The following is a 22,623-nucleotide window of genomic DNA, read 5'->3' on the forward strand; positions in this document are numbered from 1 at the left end:
GACGCGTAGATCTTTGAGCATAGAATGTACACGACCCTCAAATATAATGGAAATATGAGCTCGCATTCAGTCTATACGTATAATATCTATGTCATTTTACACCCCTTTCCAGACTCCGATGCCTGGTCGGACTGGTTAGCTGCGTTGCTAGTCTGACCGACTGTCAATTTTATTGTGCTTAATATGAGACAAGCCACAAAGGCTGCGTGAAGGAAGGGGGTATGTAGCTAGTCGTTAACCGAACTGATTTTGTGAATAGATAATATTAAAGCAAGATATCTAGGTGGGACTTTTTATCACTCCGTGTGTCCTGCCGGGATTTGACTGACTGGTAGGTCTGGAAAAATATTCCCTTCACTGCGTATCATCAACCAGCTAGCCAGGTAAGCGACGCCGAGCAACCGCGAATGGGACGGGGGAATAGCACCACCATTTAGCTAGTTAGCCGACGTTAGCTAGCTAGATGGTTAGAGAATTGTTTACGCGCATATGTGTTATTATTCGTATGGTCCGATGGGCATTGTTTTTGATGATTTCTACACTTAATACTTCTAATAGAACACGCCGTTCCAGGGCACACGTTTAGCATCATTGGAATTTAGCTCAGTCAGGGATTAGCTAGCCCAGCTAGCTCCAGTAGATGTGGGATCCACCCGGCGGTATGACTGGACGCGTCTGGCCGCAGTTAGCCAGCGACACTAGATTAGCGGCGCACTGTGCTAGCTAGCTAGCATCCGTGCCTGCAGATCTTTTGAATCCTTGGACTTGGTTTTGCCAAGATGGCTAGCTAGCAATGTTGTTATAATGTTGGGCAGTTAGCTAGCTAGCTAAAGTCTATCCAAGAACCAAATGTATTGTCCACTTGTAGGGCAGTGTGTTGGAAGATAATCCGCAGATTACTGACAGGTATATAATCCCGATGTCTCTGTATGGTTACTGTATTTTATTTTTAAGGTTGGTCATTACCAGGCCCATGCATATGAATTTTCCCTGCCCTTTGAGATTGTCTCACAATGAAACGTGCTGGTATAAATATAATTAATTAATTATTAGGTATTTATTAATTGCTCTGGGATATGACGAGACATGCTGGAAATGTATTTGTCAACCACAGCAGTTGGATGATTGTCTGACTCTTAGCACCGTGTGCCAGGACCTTTATGAAGATGTCTTTAGAAATGTGATCCGTGTACATTCACTGACATTGGTCGAGTTAGAAATAAAGGAACGAACACGAGACAGCTCTGCCACATTCATCTTGTATTTATGAACCTCACTTAGGGTTTGGTGACTGGGTTTGGTGAAATATTGATGTGTGTTGCTGCTGAATATACGAGTAAGAGATCCCAAGCCCTACCCTAATATAATTCCATGAAAATCTATCTGTGACTGTTGTAGATGTTGACATTGTTGTGGATGTGTGTGACTTATGTGGTAAAGTCAGTGAAGGCAGGCTTGCTTCATATTTTACATGTCATTTCATTCTGAGCCTCCATGGCTTGGATATGGAGCATGGAGCTTGTGTGGATGTTGGAATTAGGAGCTTCTTTCAAGAGGGCTAATTCCTGCAATTCTTTTAATGCTGTCATAACATTGAATGAAACCTGCTCTGGAGAATCTTATCAGGCTCCAAGAGAAGAGGATACTGCATCCAGTTACCTCCTCCCTTGTTTCTACTCTTCCAGGGCTGGATTATAGCCTAGCCGTTCTATCCTCCATTCTGCTCTGGAAGAGACTTGTGAAACTAGCTAGTGGAAGTTGTGACTCAGATTTCCACCAGAATGTCATATCAGCCTGCCTTTTAGATTAGTCAGGAAGGTAAACAGAGAGAGGGCAGTTTAGAATCTGGGCCCTTGATTAGGCTTGATGCAGTAGATGCCTGAAAAAATAGTGATAACCACCCATTTGGAATAGGGACATTTTCATTGTGTTCTTCTGAGTAGACCGCTTTAATCTCCTGTTTCTAAACGCATGATGATGTTTGACTTGTCTCGTCCTCTCTGCCACTTGGGGTTGTTGGGGTGCGGGAATCACAGGTGTGGTAAAAATGTAAAGCAGTCACAGTATTCAGCTCCCTCTGTCTCTCTTAGCAGGGAGACACTGTGTGTGTGTGTGTGTGGGGTGGGGGGGGGGGGGGGTGCACCACTCTGGGCATGTTAGCCTATAGTCTACCCCACCAACTTCTCACATTTTTCATTCACAAGTGCGGTTGTTTTGGCTGGTCCTGTAGTTTCTGGTAGGTAGAGCATGCTACGTTACTGTATGAGAGAGGCTTTCCTCTGATGACTCAGGTAGAGGCATTAAAGTCACATCATCATCATCATAATCTTGCTACTCAAGGCTTAGGCTAGGCTTTATTCAGCAGTATCGATGTTAATAATTTACAGGCTGTGACCCCCACAAGGCCAATAGTTTCCATTCACACCTATCCTAAAGATTATCAGACTTGACTTGTCTTTTTCTTATCTAAGGAATTCTGAACACCCTAACCTAATGTCAAGTCAACTAGGAAATGTTGTCAAACAGGACAGCTGTGCTGTTCAAAACTCAGGGACATTTAGCCTGTTTCTGAGAGCTTGTCAATAGGTTGTACTGTGTAGAGCACTCTCACCTGGAAATCAGTTAGCCCAGCTAGGGGCCTAGACCTTGTCGGCTGAGTTTACACAATGTGTCCGAACATCCTTAGTGATAACAGAGAGTTCAGTTTTCTGTCTCAGTGAGTGACTAATTATACCAGATATTGACGGGACATCTGACTAAAGCTGAGGATACACTACAAGATATTATGCCCGATTTTATACACGATTCACAATCCTGCCGAGTCTGCCCTAGTCAGCAGCAGTCTGCACTAGTTGGGGGTAGTCGGAGTGGCAATTTGGCACAGAAGTGTATGAGGGGTACAGATTTAAATCGGAAAGTGTATGATGAGAAAAGACTTCTCTCGATCCGAGTCGGAGCGAGTCGGAGCATATCAAACATGTTTGATATTTTTGGGCAGATTCTGGACGCAATTGTGTAGTGTAAACTCGTCACTCGTTGGTCCAGTTGTTAAATGTGCGATACCCAGTTTTTCAGTTGTCATACAAAAATCATCAGAAGCCAGTCGTCTAGTGTATACTCCCAGTCATTTCATAATCTGTTAAGATTGTGAAAGTCTTCTAGTGTATCCGAGGCTTAAATGATGTGCATGTTTTCTACAAGGCAGTCCCGGACATTTGTACAGGCAATATTTTAAATCTCAAGCATTCAGGTTTGCAAAATTCCTGGAATATTCACAAATTTACAAATATTCCCAACAGGAATTAACAGGAATAAATGAGAAAATCTGTTTTCCAGTTTATTCCCATTAATTCCCACAAATTCCAGTTAATTCCCATGGGAAGTTTGTCTATATTCCTGGAATTTTGCAACTCTATTCACTGGTTTTCTCAAAGTTTATGAGTGATTGACAAAATTACTCCACAATAACCTATCCCTTAATCTATCCCTCAAAATATGTCTCTTTAGTAAGATGAGTAAGTAAGTTTGCTGTTTAGTCTAGATCAGCTTTGAATGTTTTGTAAATCTAGGCCGGTATAACCTATTGCTTATACTGTAGGCTTTAGTCAGTGCTATGTGAGCAGGTTCCAGACAGGCTCAGAGTGAATCCTTGCCGGACTGAGGAAGATGTTTTCAGTGGAAGTGAAGAGACCCTCTGTTTTTGATTTAAAAGAAAGCCAAGCTCCCTTGCATAATCAGACAGTGCAGTTATTTGTGGTGCTGCCAAGCTTGTTTGGTTATAGCTTACTTGTGCTCAGGGGAAGTGGTCAAGCTGGGTGCTGTACACATTATTAGAATCAGCATACTTGGAGTCAGTGTGGTTCATCTGACACGTGGTTTAGAGTCAGCGTGGTTTATCTCGTGTGGTTTGTGTTTGTGCAAGGCTAATCATTTCTTTGAGTTCTCTAAATCTCAGCTCTTCCGTTCTCTAAATCTCTTTCCTTTGACGTTTAGCCAATCTGTATATCTACCTGACATGAGAGGTTCTCCTAAGATTACAGCAGCGGACACAACTTCAAATTGAGTTTAAGAAACGATCAGCATGTGATTTTCTTCCTCACTGCCCTCATCCCTCATCCTGTTTGTTTGTACTTTGAGAACGCCAGGCCTGTGGTGCCATAGCAACCGGCATCAGGTGGATAAGTGTACAGTCTTCCATGCTGAGTCATGTTGGTTACAGAGGGGGTACAGCTGGTACTGCTTCTGTTGTGGTACTTTGACTTTTGACACAGTTTTCTCACTGTTTATGTCAAGGGTAACCAGATTTTTAAGTCCCTGATCATCCAGTCTTTGATCTACTCTTGTAGTCTTTCTAAAACATGTTGTTCAAGCTTTTAAGTAAGTAGGTCTAGATGAGGTATCTGCACATGCATGGTGCGAGGGTAGCCTAGGCCTGTAGGCTAATAATAATAATAATAATAACAATAAGGATAATAATAATAATAATAATACAGTACATGTATAGCACCTTTTAATAGACCCAAGGATGCTTTACAGTGTGAGATGTGTCTGTAAGACAGACAACAGAGACAGACCAGAACAAAAAAGGGCACATAAACCAATTAACTAACTAACTAACTAACTAACTAACTAACTAACTAACTAGCTCACTCACTCACTACAGGCCAAAGGCCTTGGTGAGCAGGTGGTTTTTCATGGCTGGCAGGCTAGGCCTGTTTACGAAGGTATTGCACAATTAGCGTTCAAAGCTGATTTTTTGCATTTGCTGCATGGGTCTTAGCTGGAGCTGTCAGCATCCGTGCACCACTGTCCAACAGAGATGGCCTGCTCTGCAGCTCTGGCCCCAGGCGGTGTGGTCAGGGGCAGCCAGCGGGTAGCAACGCCGTCTCCTCTGGGATGCGACGGTTCCGTGGCGTTGAACCCTCTGCCCTCTATCAGTCCATTGTTCCGCCATGGCAGCCTCCCTCTCCCTGGTGATGTCACGACATTCCAGGGTGAGGATAAATGACTTAGTGTTGGGCAGACGAGCAGAGCAGCAGTGCGAACGTTGTTGGTGTCAGTGTGGGTCGAAGGGCAGAGGCACAGACGGGAAATTGTGCATTTTCTACGCGCAAAGAAGACGCTAGTACCCAGCAGCCCTCCCTGAGGAGAGAGGATGGCCTCTCACAACTCCGTTTGGTCTCGGAAGAGAAAAAATCCTACCTCAGTTCAGCTTATTCCAATCCAATTGTAATATATATATATATATATATATTAAATTAAGGCTGAATTTAGGCTGAGATTCAGTTGACGCGTCTATCAGTGTTGATGCTGGTATGCTGCCTTATGCATGTGGCTTCGTATTTGGGTAGAACCAGTATTTCAAGTAGTCTACCCTGTACCCTCTGACGTTGTGTTATGCAACAATGAGTCAAAGAGGCCTCAGATGTATGCTCTGCAGTCTCGGGCACTGGCTTATGTGTTGTGGTGTGATGTGGTGTGCTGGTTTTTCAAAAACTTGGATTCTCGATGACAAAGGTGTTTTTGTGATTTGTGTTATTTAATTTTATTAGACTAATCAACTAGACTAATCAACTAGCCCTACAGTACAGTATGTCATACTGTGTATGAGCATCACGTCTCATTTGGGGACCTTCTTCCTGTCCTAACGGTACCTTCTGAGGCGCTAATGTGCACTTGACTCAGAAAAGCTTTGAGCTGTAGCTGGCCGCCCAGGGATAGGGAACAGAATGAGGGAGGAGCCCTCAGAGCTGGAGGGTCTCTGGGCTGTGTGCTGTGCTGTGGAGGCCTGGGCAGAGTTCCAGTCAGCCTGTGCTGTGACGGCTACCGCTGTCAGGAGCTCTACACAAACATCAAAAGCAAAGTCGTTTTGATTTTGGAAAACGATTGGGCCCGTGTCCCGGATTTTCATTGTTTATCTTTGAACGGAACTAGGCTGCTTTTCAACTTGGAACAGCTTTTTAACTTGTTTTATCGTATTGATCGGTAACGGGTACGACGCGCGATGACAGTTTTTCCCTCTTTCCCCCTCATTCACAGGTGTCCAGGATGCTGCAGTGAGCATGCTCAGAGTACTGATCATCATGACGGGCGTGTGGGCGGCGGCCCAGGCGTGCTCGGACCTGGGGAACTGCCCCGCCACCAAGGCGCCCAGCAACGGCTCCAAAGAGTACTGCTACACGGCCCGGATCCGCAGCACGGTGCTCCAGGGGCTCCCCTTCGGAGGCGTGCCCACCGTCCTGGCCCTCGACTTCATGTGCTTCCTGGTGAGCCCAGCGCAGAGCGGAGGGGGTCGTGATGTTTTACAGCTGCTATGGGCTACCTCATGTAGGCGGCTGTATAGCTCATAGGGCAGCTGGTGGTAGGTAGGCAGGAGGTAGAGCGGGTCGTCCAATGATAATAGGGTTGGAGGTCCGAATCCCGGCTCCTCCTGACGACATGTCGAAATGTCCTTGACTCCTTGGGCAAGACACTGAACCCCAAATTGCTCCCAATGAGCAGGCTGGCACCTTGCATGGTAGCTGCCGCCATTGGTGTGTGAATGTGTGTGTGAATGGGTGAATGAGAGGCCTTCATTGTAAAGCGCTTTGGATAAAAGTGCTATATAAGTCCATTTACCATTTTTTGATGAGTAATGATGATGAGCAAACATGATGAGCCCTGCTTTGTGCAGATGCGTCTCGACCGGTTTATCCGTGCTGTTAGGCCTCGGCTCGCCTGGCGTCGCCATCCTGATCACATGAGCTCACATTCTGTTTCTCTCCGCAGATCAGTCTGGCCACATTCCCGTTCAGACTGAGTTCCACCTGGCAGATATTTGCAGGGCCAATCACAACCGTTAACCTAATATGGTGCGGGTTTGATACAACGACTGCACCCATTTGATACAATGATACAACGACTAACCCACGTTTTGCCGCAACAATGGTTAGTTGTAGGTCTATCCAATTGCGTCCAGAGACATTTTGGTCTGTGACCGTTGATAATACTCCTTGGAAATCGAAAATAAACTCAGCAGCTCCAGGCTCTTCGCACTTTTGCGAATTGGGTCTGGTGAAGCCAGGCTAGGCCTAGGCTACTGAACATGGAACAAGCCCTAGAGAAAGTTCTGGAAAGCTCTTTAAAGTAAACCTCTGAAACTACCCTCTGTGGACACTGGGAATCACCCCCCCCCTCCCTGCTGTGCCCTGCCCTGTTACTCTGCGCTGCGTAGGTGACGGCGAGGCCTTTTGAAGACACGCTGTGTTTGTTTTTCTCCCTCCCCCAGGGGCTGCTGTTTGTGTTCTCCATCTTGAGGAAGGTGGCGTGGGACTATGGCCGCCTGGCCCTGGTGACCGACGCAGACAGGTAACTAACTCCGCCCCACGGTTCGCTGCGCCAACGCACGCACAAGACGCTACAACACAGACGAGAGTGACGTGCGGTAATAGCCATAACCGGGTCGGCTCTGACAGAACGCCGGCGCTATCTGGTGGCGCGGTAACGTAGACTGTTGTAGAACAAGAGCTGCTGCCGTGTCACTCCGCCGCCACTGTAACATGGTTAGCTTTGCAACCTGATATGTGCTTTGTTCAGCGAGGGGATGACTGTTTCTAAGCCGCGCTCTTTTGTTGGGGCTAAGCTTCTCATATAAAGAGATCTAGGAATAAAATGTTACTATTTTTACTCTACCTTGCCCCTGGGCAAGTCAAAGCCAGTGCAGAAGTACTACAGTAATACTACAGAAGTAGTTCAACCTCCTATATAGGAACAGCATGTCTCTCTTTAAATAATATGACTATATAGAAATGATATCCAAAGATGTATGGGTAGCAGTCACTAACTTTGGACAGGAAAAAGTGTCATTTTAAGTGTCGGTTAATTTGACCATCAAAGGAAGCATACTGTACTAGCGCTGATGAAACTTTAGTATGCTTTCAGTAAGAGCTTCCAGGTGCATGCAACTCAGAATAATATGTCTGAATTGTATTGCATGTACCGGTCAGTAGGAATAATATGTCTCTCTGTATGCACCGATCCCCGCACCTTGAGGTTCTCTGACTGAGAGACGCCAGCGTCTGCCTGACCTCATGAGCTGCAGGGTGTTGGGTAACGTGTAGAGAGACAGGGGTTCAGAAGACAGGGTCTCACACTGCCTCAGGCTTCGCTCTCTACCCCAGAAACGACACAACAGGCTCATTCTCACCGGTATTTGTGCAGCTGAGAGAGAGAGAGAAGAGAGGGATAGAGAGAGAGGGAGAGGGAGAGGGAGAGAGAAGAGAGAGAGTGGGAGAGAGAGAGACACTCACACAGAATTAGGGTAGGAACAGGACAAGGGGTTGTTTTTGTAACCGACAGAATATATAGACATCAGTCCCATGACACCGTTCGAAAGTTGCTGACTTCTGTGTCTGGCTTTTTACTTCCATCCTCTGGCCGGCTGAGAATATGGCCTTGCTAGCCAGCTCAGCTGTACCAAGTGATTCACGACTGACCGGAGGTTTGATTTTCCTTTTTGGTCAGCTGCATGTTTCATCCTGTACGCACAATAAAACCACTAGCACCGGGTCCGACTGTTCTTTAAGAAGCGGGGACCCATTCGTAGTTAGAATCTGGATAATGATTAGTGCAGGCAAACTCCCCTCATCCTCCTCTCTCCAGCATCCCTATCTATTTCTCACTACCCAATGCCTTGAGCCCCTGGAGATGTTTTAGAGTGTTTCTTTCTATCTGGTGCATCGCCCGCCAGAGGTACTTTGTTTTCCCAGTGCCAAAATCAATATGACTGCGTGATGTGTTTCACATGATCCGTCTTGCCTACTCATCCAGACCAAGCTAACCTTTGTTATTTGTCCCCCCCGCCCCCAACACCTCCCCCCCGAAGAACGGATCCGAGATACAGCCGCCTGGACGATCGGGAATAGTATGTCCCCTCACCGTGCCTCAAACTCACCCTCTTTCTCCTCTCTCTCCTTCTCCAGGCGTCTGGCCCTAACTCCCTTCCTTCCTGACTAGGGCGGTGTGGGTTTCACCTCTTTCCAACGTCGGCGTCGTGTGGGGTCTCTCTCTTTCCCTCCAGGCTCTCCTCAGTGCCAGACTCTCTCTCTCCCTCTCTCCCCTCATCCCCCTGTACTCTCTCCCCTCAACCCCCTGTACTCTCTCCCCTCATCCCCCTGTACTCTCTCCCTCTCTCCCCTCATCCCCCTGTACTCTCTCCCCTCATCCCCCTGTACTCTCTCTCCCTCTCTCCCCTCATCCCCCTGTACTCTCTCCCTCTCTCCCCTCATCCCCCTGTACTGTCGGACGACCGCTCCATCTCTCCCTCCGCTCCCTCCGTGGCCTAATCACATCTGTGTGCGCTAATCTCCGCGCTGACCTCTTTGCCCAGCATGCACTTCTCGTCCTGCTTCCCGCATGATGAGCAGCCCGGGCGCGAAGCGTCCAGGGAGAGGTAACGCTACAGCTGGCCTGTGGGTGTGCGTAGGCGACGGGGCCCCCTCCCAGGGGGCCACACTGTGTCTGTGGGAGTGGTCGTACACTAGAAGATTAGCCAGCCCTTGCTCTCTGATGGCGGTATGTGGATGAGGAGGACAGATGGGGGATTATCTTTGTGGCCATTGTCCCCCCCCCCCATCTCTCATTCGTATACAGACCTCAAAGAGCTCGGGGTGTCGTCCTGTGATGTTGATTAACACTGTCGATCCAGCGGGGCACTGGTCTCTCAGAGTCCACTGGGCAGCACTGACCCTCGTGTGTCATTACACCTGGCTTAACCCACTGTCCCAGTCATTTCAAACCGTATAAATTAAAATGTCTCGCCAGAGGACTGCATGCGATGAAGGGAAGGACCTCGATGTGTCTGGCTTTGTTTAGCCGTGATTGAAAACTCTTTGGTGCATGCCGAGCCATGTGACCTGAGCTCTGCTGGATCAGTTACACCTCCGAGTCTTGTCTATTAATGACTTCACTGGGTTTCTATTGTGTCCCTGCGTGAATGCCCTTTTTATATCTCTAGAGCTAGCGGCGTCATCCCTTCTTCCGTGTCCCTGTCTAACAGCTGTGTGTGGCAGAGACCTCGTACTGGAACTGACTGTTCCAGGCTAGAATCCTGGCTCAGCGTTGAATGGGCCTGAAGAGGTTTCGGCGTGTCGGTGTAACAGACTCAAACCTTCGCCCAGGATCCACACGCGTTAAGGCTACAACGTGTGGATACTGGACCGGTGGTGAAACCTCTTCAGCCCATTTCAGGGCCCGACTGTGTGTGTGGATGCGGGTGTGTTAGCTTAACTAGACTGTACCACAACTGTGGCTATCAACACCTATATCATGAATGTCCACAGACCTAAGTGACATAACTGACCTACGTCCTGGTGTTAGTGGTGAATTTGTGGAGTAGAGGAGTGTCATGCTAATGCTGTCTCTTATCACTGTGTGTGCAGTGTGGCCTCAGCTATGACGTCGGAGCCAACTGAACGTTACGAGCGCCTCACCTCAGTCTCCAGCTCGATGGACTTTGACCAGAGAGACACTGTAAGTAGCCTTACTATGTACTTCCTCAGGTCATGGTGTCAGGGGTCACACTGGCTGGAAGATTCCAGAGGACTATCTCATCTCTCTCTCTCTCTCTCTCTCTCTTCTCTCTGTCTGTCTCTCTCTCTCTCTCTCTCTCTCTCTCTCTCTTTTCCCCGTTGCAGGGCTTCTGTTCCTGGTTGACGGCCATCTTCCGCATTAAGTAAATGTGCCAAGTTTAATCTAATCCATTTATCAGATTGAATTTACGCAGTGTACGGTTTATTATGAATTTAGAGATGGTGGTGGTGGTGGTGGTGGTGGTGGTGGTGAGATGTTGTCCGTGTCTGACTGTGTGCTGCTCTGCTGCTCTCTAGGGATGAAGAGATCAGGGAGAAGTGCGGGGAGGACGCCGTGCACTACCTGTCCTTCCAGCGCCACATCATAGGCCTGCTGGTGGTGGTGGGCGTGCTGTCAGTGGGGATCGTACTTCCTGTCAACTTCTCAGGAAATCTATTAGGTGAGAGGCGGCGTCTCCGCGTGTGACATCATGGCGGGACAAATGACCTGGGCCAGGTCTGGCCAACGGGTTGAAACGTAGTTCAGTTCGGGGGCAAAATGTGGTCACTTTATTTCTAAATCTAGCTCGGATCTTATTGGTCACGTTCTCAACCTGTGCTGAGACAGTGGATGTACGTCACATGAGTGCTCCGTTCTAGTTATGGGAGCGTGGGTTCCAGTTCCTTATCTTAATGAGACCACCGTCTCGGTTATTACAGACACTTATATACCAATCAGTCATCACGGTACCTAGTTCATTACGCCTAATTGGACTCACTTCCCCCTGCTGCCCTGTCTCCTGTTAACAAGCCTAACCCTTTTCTTTTCTCACTCACCCACAGAAAACGATGCCTACAGTTTTGGGAGAACCACTATCGGCAACTTGGATGCCAAGTGAGTCGTGATTCTCCTGACCCTGGCCTCTCCCGTTCGTTACGTGTTCGAAGGCCAGACGTGAGCGTGTGTGTGTGTGGTCTTGACTGACTGTGCTGACCTCTCTCACCCCCCCCCCCCCCCCCCTCTTCTCCCAGTGCCCCCCTGCTGTGGCTGCACACTACCTTCGCCTTCCTCTACCTGCTGCTGACGGTGTACAGCATGAGGCGACACACCTCCAAGATGCACTACAGGGAGGATGACTTGGTGAGCGCCAGGCCCCTGGCAGACATACCAGAGAGAGAGACAGAGAGGGAGACAGAGAGAGAGAGAGAGAGACCTGGTGAGCGCCAGGCCCCTGGCAGACAGACCAGAGAGAGAGAGAGAGACAGAGAGAGAGAGAGAGAGAGACCTGGTGAGCGCCAGGCCCCTGGCAGACAGACCAGAGAGAGAGACAGAGAGAGAGAGAGAGAGAGACAGAGAGAGAGAGACAGAGAGACAGAGAGAGAGAGAGAGAGAGAGACGTGGTGAACGCCAGGCCCCTGGCAGACAGACCAGAGAGAGAGAGAGAGAGACCTGGTGAGCGCCAGGCCCCTGGCAGACAGACCCGAGAGAGAGAGAGAGAGAGACCTGGTCAGTGCCAGGCCCCTGGCAGACAGACCAGAGAGAGAGAGAGAGAGAGAGAGAGACCTGGTGAGCGCCAGGCCCCTGGCAGACAGACCAGAGAGAGAGAGAGAGAGAGAGAGAGAGAGAGAGAGACGTGGTGAACGCCAGGCCCCTGGCAGACAGACCCGAGAGAGAGAGAGAGACCTGGTCAGTGCCAGGCCCCTGGCAGACAGACCAGAGAGAGAGAGAGAGAGAGACCTGGTGAGCGCCAGGCCCCTGGCAGACAGACCCGTCCCGAGAGAGAGAGAGAGAGAGAGAGAGACGTGGTGAGCGCCAGGCCCCTGGCAGACAGACCGGGCCCGAGAGAGAGAGAGAGACGTGGTGAACGCCAGGCCCCTGGCAGACAGACCCGGCCTGAGAGAGAAAGAGAGAGAGAGAGCCCCTGGCAGACAGACCCGGCCTGAGAGAGAAAGAGAGAGAGAGAGCCCCTGGCAGACAGACCCGGCCCGCCTTTCACCTCGGACGCTTAAGGCCCATTAATACTTTTGAGAGTGTCGACAGACAGAAATTACGTCACCGTCAACACTTTTTTGTGTCGGACAGGAGTGTCTTGCACGAACCAAACTTTCTAATGTCACAGACGCCGTCACTTTCGTTGCACAGCTGTGATTGGATAGCTAGATTGAATGCACGTACGTTGCCATGGATCAATCTGCCATTCATCTGCAAGTTACCATGGAGGTGATCAGACAAGTATAAATGCTAAATGTCGGTCGACATTTTATTTTCTGTCGACAGACATTTGTCGTACGACACTTGGCGACTGAGTATAAATAAAGCTTTAGCGTAGCGTTCCACCGAGGCCGCCATCACAGAGCGCATTCATCCCCCGTCCCGTTTTAGAGCTGTTAAGATGGCTCTTATTTTTAGAAGGTTCTGTTTTGGTCTTAAAATCTTTTAACTTGGTTTAAAAAAAAATTCTTGGCTTCCCCTCTCAGGTGAAACGCACTTTATTCATCAACGGGATCTCCAAATACGCAGAGGAGAAAACCATCAAGCAACACTTTGAGTAAGTGCCAAACACAAACCGAAGCTTTGGCAGGACGGTAAAATGGCTCATCTGACGTGTAAGAAGAACATGACTGTACTTGTGCTCCACTGGCATGAGTCACCGTACCTTCTGTGGTAGCAGATGAGAACCGTGTTTCTTCTTGTTTGGGCCAGCAGTCCTGACACAACCCGTGCGTTTCAGGCCAGACAATGGCGGCCTATCTCTGTAATTGTCTCTAATGAGAGCCAGATGAGTGGGGTTGTGTGTGTCATGTGGCTGTGGGACAGTCTAGGAGGGGCTGCCGGTTGCTCACCTCCTGCTGGGCCAAATAGTATTAAGCTAAATCTTATTTCTTCACCAGCGTGCTGCTCTTACACTCCAAAAGAGTGTGTGTGTGTGCGTGTGTGCGTGTGTGTGTGTGTGTTCGTGTGTGTTCGCGTGTGTTCGTGTGTGTGTGTGTGTTCGTGTGTGTTCGTGTGTGTGTGTGTGTCCCGTGCATTCCCAGGCCCACAGTGTGCAGGCAGTCAGGAGGTGAGCAGCCTTCTCCAGGCCGCCATGCAGTCACATGGCAGGCAGGCAGGAAGCCACACCTGTGAGACAGAGGGGCGTCTGTGGCTTAGGGGAGTCGGGGCCAGGGACAGTGAGGGAGATGTGTTGAATTTGAATGGGAGGCTATAGGAGGGAAGCTAGCTAGCAAAGGAGAGTTGCCCCCTTGTTAAAAAAAACAACAACCTCAGAGCTGCTGAAACCCTCACAGGCATTTTGATGAAGGGGCAATCACTACTGTAATAGTGAAGATATCCTTGAGAGAGGAGGTTTGCTGGTTTTGCTATGTCATCTATCTATATCATTGTCATTATATATGCTGGCTTGAAATAGCCTCTGTGAAACTTGATTCGAGGGGCTTTTCAAACCCAATCCATGGTGATCTGATATAGACAGCTGCCCTCGGCCACTGGCACCAGAACATACCTCCCTGGCTTGTGTGAACACATTTCCCCGTCCACGAGACCTAACAGAATCTCCCCTCTCTCCCTTCTCTCTGTCCGTCCGTGTTGTAGGAAAGCCTATGAGAACTGCACGGTGCTGGAGGCGCGTATCTGTTACGATGTGGCCAAGCTGATGTACCTGAACTCTGAGAAGTAGGGCTACTGAGGACTAATGTTTGTTTCAGTTCATGTGGGTTTGAGTGTTGGCAGACGTGTGTGTGGGTGTGGGTGGTTCGTGGTTCACAGGTGTTTTTTGGGTGATTTGCAGGAAGAAGACAGAGCGCAGCAAGAAGTTCTTCACTGACCTGGAAGCCAAGGAGCACATCGACACCATGATCAACCCTAAGCCCTGCGGGCATCTCTGCTGCTGCGTCATCAAGGGCTGTGAGCGGGTGAGACCCCCCCCCCCCCCCCCCCCCCTCCACATACCCCCCTTCACCTGCTGAAACCTGACACCTCACCGGAAACACACAGGGTCATAGGCAAGGCAGTTTTTAGGGTGGTGTTTCAGATACTGACTATGCTATCTGGTCCCCAGGAGGAGGCGGTGAGCTACTACACTAAGCTGGAGGCCAAGCTGAAGGAGGAGTCCAGGAAGGAGCGGGAGAAGGTCAGCAGCAAGCCCCTAGGAATGGCCTTCGTCACCTTTCAGAACGAGGCCATGACTGCCATGTGAGTGTGCGCTTTTGTGTTTTTTGTTTGAGCCAAAACCGTGTACGAGTCGTACTTCCTGTGTGTAGTCTGTGTATATAGAATGTCAGTTCATCTTTACCCCCCTTTGGGGTGTATCCTCTCTCTCTCTCAGAATCCTGAAGGACTTCAACGCCTGTAAATGTCAGGGTTGCCACTGTCGACGAGAGCCCAAGTCTTCTAACTTCAGTCCCTGCCTCCATGTACACGACTGGACAGTCAACTACGCTCCGGACCCACAGAACGTGTACTGGTAAGACCCCTGAAAGCACACTGAACACTCCCCCTGATCCACCAGCAGCTGTCCGTAGTGAAGAAACAACGTCCTGGTTGTGAATCTGTGATTAGTCTCATCCCAGACAGCGGGTGTGGAGGTATGAGGTCAACCTCCCGCTGAGATTGACACAGACCTCCTGCTGTTTTGACTTCTTGATGCATGTGTAAGCCGGGCTCTATTCTGGTCTTGTACTGTTGCCATGACGGCAGGGGATAAAGTCATGAATATTATCTGACTCATGCCGTCCTTGGCTCTTACTACAAAGACACGCCTTTCACAGAGGTGCTCAGTCACTTATCCCTCTCGATTTATCATAGCAATATAACATTTGTTTTTTTTTAAATCTTACAAAAATCAAAAAACAACTTTAAGCATCAGCTGATTGGTAATTCAATTCTACCCCACTTCAGTGAAACATACTCAATCCCCTTGGTGATGAAGTGATACCTAGGGTCAGTATTAGATTACCCCACAGCTCATCTCTTAGTGTCTGTCCTGCTCAGAGAGAGAGAGATGGAGAGAGAGAGAGTGTGTGTGTGTTTGTGTGTATATGTGTGTGTGTGAGTGTGTGACTAACCTGTCGAGATTGGATGATACGGTACAATTCACAATACAAGGTACTGACTTTGAGAAAAATTTCTAGGAATCTACTCAAAATCGGATTATTATAATAAAATCAGATCAGACACTTTTTTGCTCTTGGAATAGGAATAAGGATAGAAATGAGTTATTTTCTAAAAAGCAGCATTTTGGGTAGCAATGGACCTGTCCTTATATATTTTGATTGTGAAAAGTTTGAAAAACCTTCATGAAGTTTGAAAAGTGAGATTTTAAGACATTTGCAACAGTTTTGCAACTTCCGAAATTGACTGCCTGACCACCCAGAGTCAGCTGTCTTATCCCCTTGACTTGATGTGCCAACCAAGCACGGGGGCATGCTGGAGCTCTGTCAATATAGTCCAATAAGCAAACAACTCTGGGAAAATGAGAGGGGATGCCAGCTAGTTAGCCGGCAAGCTTGGTAGCAATACCAGGAACTGAGAGCCATCTTCAGCTTGTGAATCGCAAACCATTTTGTCAGCTCGACAATGAGTTTTGCTGTATAGTATTGTGTTTTCACAATATTTTGTCACATGCCTACTGACCTACCTCTGTCCCCACAGGGAACATCTGTCCATAGGCGGCGTGTCATGGTGGCTGCGCTGCTTCATCATCAACTGCATCCTGTTCCTCCTGCTCTTCTTCCTCACCACACCCGCCATCATCATCTCCACCATGGACAAGTTCAACGTCACCAAGCCTGTGGAGTACCTGAATGTGAGTCCTGTTAACTGTGGTGGAAATTTGTTAAAGCAAAGTGTTCTTTGGTAAATATTGAGTGCCAACGTTCAGAAGGTAATAAGAAAGTTCATTAAAGCAAAGTACTGGTACAACCTTCTCGAGAAGGGTCCCCCTCTCTCAGAGTGAGTGAACCCCGAGACAAGATTCATGTTAGTTTATATAGACTTCTCGGTCGGTCTGACCGCCCATCTGTTACATGTATGTCAAATGTCAGTATGGTTACAAGACATACAGAGAGAACTATCTGGGCAGAGCATGAGTAATTTCCCCATGCAAGTCACAATGGGGAAGTGGGTACCTTTGTGGTCATAAGTCAGCTAGCTGTCATCTAAGTATAAGGGTTATACTTGATTTCACATCATCAATCTGGCGCGTTGTAAATACTGATCAGACAATTCTACTTCATAGAATACATGAGTTTGATTTCTAAAATCCAATTACATAACCTTGTTAGATTCAGATCAGTTTATTGTACCATGTACTATATATGGTTTACACATGCTAGGAATTTGTTTAGGTCAATGATGTATAAACTGATTAGACAGGGAGCAGGACAGGACAGTGCAAATACAAAATACAATGTATTCAAAAAAGTACAAAATACACTTTATACAATGTGTGCGCTATTGTGATGATGAAGTCAGTCCTGCGATCTACTGTATGTATTCGGCTAACAGTACTGATCCTACAGTAAAGGTGTGAATCTTTGGTAGAACCCACCCAGTGCTGAAAGCCTCTCTGTCCGCTCCTTTCCTCCAGAACCCCATCGTCACACAGTTCTTCCCCACCCTGCTGCTGTGGGCCTTCTCCGCCCTGCTGCCCACCATCGTCTACTACTCTGCCTTCTTCGAGGCCCACTGGACACGGTACCACACACATACTGTACATGTGCACACACACACACGCACACACGCACACAGTACACACACACACACACACACACACACACACACACAGTACACACACACACACAGTTTACTGTAGATATAGCACCAGACATCACTCGCTAATATAAACACACAGCAACTCTTGGCCTAACACATACTGAACATTCTAGCACAGCCAGTCATACACAGAGGACTTAACACCGTGTGTTTTTCTGCAGGTCTGGAGAGAACAGGACCACCATGCATAAATGTTACACCTTCCTCATCTTCATGGTCCTGCTGCTGCCCTCTCTGGGACTCAGCAGGTACTGCATGTCCTCCCTCACAGCTCTGTCAGCAACGCAGCTTATATATATATTTTAATCGTCTTTATTGTCAGATCAGATATGAGATATTAACAAACTTTTTTTTCCCCCATCTGTCGCAGTTTGGATGTTTTCTTCCGCTGGCTTTTTGACAAGCGATTCTTGGCAGATGCAGCAGTGAGATTTGAGTGAGTATTATGACAGCCTCCACAGTTCTGAATCTATCAACAGCCTATCAATAGTCCAGCCACTCAGACCAGACTAGGGGCAGTCCAGTTGAATGACGCTAGCAAAGACTCTAGCCCTCTGCGTCATTTTTGAAAGTAGAAATCTTATGTAATTGTTGAACGTTGCACAGCGACAGTATGTATCTTAAACGCCTCTCTGCAGTATCTCAACCTTTGAGCCAGTTGTCCTCTTGTGGATCGCAGTCTGAGATTGACTCGTTATCGTTCTCTGCTTGTCGTGTCGAAACTATCTCCCGGCTCCGGGGCGCAAACCATAACGCAGCTGTTGATCCTTCTGTTCTTCGGTTTCCTCGCCTGTCGTTATGACACAGTGGCGGTTCTCCCCTCTCCGCCCCCCAGGTGTGTGTTCCTACCTGATAACGGGGCGTTCTTCGTGAACTACGTCATCGCCTCGGCGTTCATCGGTAACGCCATGGACCTGCTGAGGATCCCCGGTCTGCTCATGTACATGATCCGCCTCTGCCTGGCCCGCTCCGTCGCCGAACGCCGCAACGTGAAGAGGGTCGGTGCTCGCCAGCCGCTCCTCGGCCCTGAGTGTCCAATCACACTTCAACAGAGAGGCGGCCATGTATTGCTAGCTGCCGGCTCTTAAAAAAAAGACAAGAAAAAGGAATCAAAGCTGTTCTTATTTATTTCCTGACATCCTGTCTCGTGTGTGTGTGTGTCTCTGCAGCACCAAGCCTACGAGTTCCAGTTTGGCGCCGCCTACGCCTGGATGATGTGCGTCTTCACCGTCGTCATGACCTACAGCATCACCTGTCCCATCATCGTGCCCTTCGGTGAGCCCCATGTCTACGGTCTGTCTGGGGCTCGTTTCAGCCTGGTGACAGGCTGCTGTAAGCAGTGTACACAGAACATACGGGGGAGGTCTGCAGGACATAGAACGTTTTTCATAGGATTAGTCCCACTGAGTGTCTCTCCCCTCTCCTCCCGTCCCCTCCTCTCCTCCTCCTCCCCTCTTCTCCTGTCCTCTCCTCCTCCCCTCCCCTCCTCCTCCCCTGCGCTCCCCTCCTCTCCTCCCATCCAGGTTTGATGTACATGCTGCTGAAGCACCTGGCAGACCGGTACAACATGTACTACGCCTACCTGCCCTCTAAGCTGGATAAGAAGATCCACTCGGGGGCCGTGAACCAGGTGGTGGCGGCCCCCATCCTCTGCCTCTTCTGGCTGCTCTTCTTCTCCACCGTGCGCACCGGTGAGAGACAGCTCCACCCGCAGGCCGACATCGGCCTTCACAGCGTGGGGTTGCAATTCCCTCTCAGGCCCTGTCGCTCCTTCTGTGTTGAATACAGGTCACTTTTTGACCATGAAGTGCGATATGCATATGTTGAATCTTCCTTCTCCTCCCGTCCTCCAGGTTTTTCGGCTGCTACGTCCATGTTCACGTTTGTGGTCCTGGTCATCACCATCATCATCTGCCTCTCCCACGTCTGCTTCGGACACTTCAAATATCTCAGCGCCCACAACTACAAGGTAACCACAGCACTGGTGTTGTACTAGTATCTGGGCTGCCTAGATACTAGTACTAGATACTAGATACTAGTCGACGAATACAATCATCAGTCGGAGGCCCTTAAGTCGACTGAGATTCTTGGTTGAGCAGTTGTCTTTTTGCTCCACTATTCATTAGTTTTAGACCTAGGCTATTGCTGTAGCTATTTGTTGTGCAGGAAAAAGAGACTTAAGACTGAACCCCTCTCCCCTCCACTATACGTCCAGCCTAGCCTACTATGCACCATCAGTCACGTGCATTTAAAACGGAATATCACAACACAAAACTGCTTTTCTAGATCAATCTTCTTGTATTAAAGGAGTAGTAAAGGGAAAATGCATGTTTAGCCCTGTTTTAAGGTTACTTATGATCATATACAATGGTTCAGATCAAAACGTTGACAAAACTAGCACTTTTGAGAAAGTCTGATAATTGCTCTACCACCGTTTTGGTCATACAATGGATGTGGGTGGGCATCTTGAAAAATCATTCAAAAACATGTTAAACTCTCGATTTCAAAGACAAGAAGCTCACCGAGGAGGTAATTGGTGTCCGTTGGTGTTCTGACATCAAATTCGCCGCAAAGTATGAATCCTGTAGGGTTTTATTGATCATTTTATGAAATCCATTGACTTGCATTGAAGCGACCGTTGTAGATGTGTAGATCAATCCGCAGAGGGGATTCAGGAAGCGGAGCTACTTACGGTAGCTCTTGTTATTGTTTATGTTGCTAGGCTACCTAGTTTGCGGAAGTTTACACACGTATGTGCTGCGACTAAATAGTTATATGCTAAATATTTAAAAAAGCCTTTCCAGATTAACTAGAATCTTATTTTATGGCGAATTATATGTCAGAACGCTAACTAACACCTAGGTGAGTTTCTTGTCTTTGAAATCGAGAGTTTAACATGTTTTTGAATGATTTTTCAAGATGCCCATCCACATCCATTGTATGACCAAAACGGTGGTAGAGCAATTATCAACTTTCTCGAAAGTGCTAGCTTTGTCAACGTTGAACCATTGTATATGATCGTAAGTAACCTTAAAACAGGGCTAAACATGCATTTTCCCTTAACTACTCCTTTAAATAAGATATCCACTGGAAAAAAAATATTTTTCCCATAGACGGATTGAGCTCTAACGTCCACGAAAGTGACAGCCAAAACATTTCCTTGTTGACTGCTGGCCAGTGCATGAGCCTATTCGCGCATGCTTTCAAATGCGCAGTTGAGGAGAATCGTCGAATCTCTGGTTAGAACAGGCAAATCTGATTCGACTCACAAAATACAACCCTACTAGTATCTTCCACAGTCCTTGTGTTTGCCTGTTGGGTCTACTTCTCTGGGTCCCACCATCACAGAGTTTCCTGTATTAAAGACTTGCGTATTAAAGCGTTGTATCTGTTTGGCCCAGATTGACACGCAGGATGTCGACGGATTGGAGAACGGGCGCCCAGCACGCACCTCCCCCTCTAACAAGTCTGCAGTAAGTATCGTCTGCTTGGCGCGTTTTCAGTGTTGTGACGTTCCGTGCGTTGATTGATGTGGATGGGTATTGACTGGAACTGGGTACAGAACTCATGACATGCTCGTTTTCCATCTTGTCCTGTCTGCCCTCTCCTCCTCTCCTTTCCTCCTCTCCTCGCCCTCCTTTCCTCCTCTTCTCCTCCTCCTCTCCTCGTCGCCCTCCCGTCCGTCCAGCAGATGTACATTGCCGAGGTGCTGCAGGACCCGAACTCGGACGAGATGGGCTCAGGCAGCGGAGAGGACGACGGCCAGGGGTCCTCCTCGCAGGACGAGGAGATCATCAATGTGGGGAACAGCCTCAACGAAGCGGACTTCCAGTCCGGCGAGGACAGCCTCATCGCGAATGAGGTGCGGCACTGACACGGGAGGGGGGGGGGGTGCGAGGCTGAATATGTGAAATGCACTGGGCGCACTGAATTATGTGAATAAAGCTACGGATACCAACCGACAGCTCTATGAGGAACCTTCACGAAATGAGCTCCAGAGAGCGAGCTTACAGTAATAACACGGGGGGACGTACTTCTGGATTACTGCAATATTACTATAGGACTCATCCACCTGCTTCACTACCCACGTCTCCCGGCTTCAACTGGAACTCATCAGAAGACATCCATGCACTTGGCAAAACGAGGACACCTGCTTCCATCATCTCCAGACCTAGTAAAAAAACAAAACACAAACACTACACAGAGACTGATGCAGTCAGGGACACTAAAGTAAAGAGATGCACAAATGGAGAGTGGACTTCTTTTTTTTTGCCTTGTCATGCACGGGGGACTAGCTTTCTGTCTACTGTATATTTCCTTAACACTATTGCACTTGAAGGAGAATATTTGTCCCTGTGCCCTACACTGACGGGGTGCTGTGACTTATTTTGACCCTCACATCAACTTGAGTCTGGTGTGCTAAGAGTTTTAGTATGGTCAGGCATGACTTGGACTTCAGAGGGTGGAGGGTTTTCACATAATCCATTACCTGCACCTTTAATCGTCTGCACTAGAGGCTGCAGCTGGATAAGCAGCTTACTAGACAGAAAGATCTGGAAAACAGATGTCCAAACTAACGGATTGCCTACTCTCTGCACACCTGAGGGTTCCTGGAAGATTCTCCTAACCCTGTGTAAGACCAGTAACCACACTCTGCTACTAACACTAAAACCCCTTTTTTTTCTCCTATTTAGATTTGCACATGTTTTGACGTTGTACAGCTACAGAACTCGGGCTTTGTAAAATAGCATTTTTTTTAATGGTATTTATTTTTAGGCATGATATTATGATACGTTGCTCTAAGAAAAACCGGAATGAATTTTGTTATACCCTCTAAACTGTGGATGAAGATCGTTGGTTCTCCATACCTCATAAACGGTCCGACTCCTCTCGGCAAGCCCAGTGTCCGGGCTTGCGTTGGACTGCTGCTCCTGCAAGCTCCACCAAACTTGTGAAAGGCACCCCTATAACCCCCCCCCCCCTCCTGGAGGAGAACATACCCATCCCTGCCCAGCCTAACCCAGGCCCCTTCTCTGACATGACTGCATAAGGGACAGTGATTCTGATTCTGGATGGAGAGCCTGGCTTCGAAGCCTGGAAGCCCAGGTCTCTCCTTCCTGTGAGCGCAGGCTCTGCTCTGACTTTTTTTTTTTCTTTTCCTGAGTCTGCATTCTCCTACCTATGTTCTCAAACAGGCCTCTTTGTTTTTGATGTTTACGTCACTGTCAAAAGGTATTCACTAATTGGTCAGAATACTGCAATAGGTGTCTCCACTGTGGAACGAGCAGATTCCACATGTAGAGT

The 22,623-nt window shown here is 48.3% G+C and overlaps 1 protein-coding gene across 2 annotated transcripts; it reads left to right on the plus strand.

Annotated features, from left to right (window-relative positions):
* Nucleotides 1-202: 202 nt before the first annotated feature.
* Nucleotides 203-22,514, plus strand: LOC311319254 (CSC1-like protein 2). 2 transcript variants are annotated; one of them, XM_084450749.1, is made up of 24 exons: nt 203-383; nt 6,040-6,266; nt 7,268-7,347; nt 8,864-8,902; nt 10,419-10,509; nt 10,674-10,711; nt 10,866-11,008; nt 11,391-11,442; nt 11,580-11,688; nt 13,026-13,096; nt 14,140-14,220; nt 14,336-14,459; nt 14,606-14,739; nt 14,873-15,010; nt 16,198-16,351; nt 17,135-17,241; nt 17,481-17,567; nt 17,690-17,755; nt 18,155-18,317; nt 18,489-18,594; nt 18,843-19,010; nt 19,173-19,288; nt 20,721-20,792; nt 21,008-22,514. In XM_084450749.1, exons 2-24 carry the CDS (start codon nt 6,063-6,065, stop codon nt 21,191-21,193), a joined length of 2,529 nt encoding a protein of 842 aa, XP_084306875.1. In that variant the 5' UTR covers nt 203-383; nt 6,040-6,062; the 3' UTR covers nt 21,194-22,514. The 2 variants fall into 2 exon arrangements, with proteins under 2 accessions (XP_084306875.1, XP_084306876.1); XM_084450750.1 differs by having other exon boundaries at nt 21,011-22,514.
* Nucleotides 22,515-22,623: the final 109 nt, after the last annotated feature.

This window comes from Borostomias antarcticus (assembly GCF_949987555.1).
Source record: "Borostomias antarcticus genome assembly, chromosome: 2".
Taxonomy (NCBI): Eukaryota; Metazoa; Chordata; class Actinopteri; order Stomiiformes; family Stomiidae; genus Borostomias; species Borostomias antarcticus.

Excerpts from the sequence above, each read along its gene's own strand:
- LOC311319254 (XM_084450749.1), top strand. The coding sequence starts at position 6,063 with ATGCTCAGAGTACTGATCATCATGACGGGCGTGTGGGCGGCGGCCCAG. Across the intron at positions 6,267-7,267 it reads TCGACTTCATGTGCTTCCTG|GGGCTGCTGTTTGTGTTCTC; the intron begins GTGAGCCCAGCG and ends TCCCTCCCCCAG. Across the intron at positions 17,242-17,480 it reads TTCGAGGCCCACTGGACACG|GTCTGGAGAGAACAGGACCA; the intron begins GTACCACACACA and ends GTTTTTCTGCAG.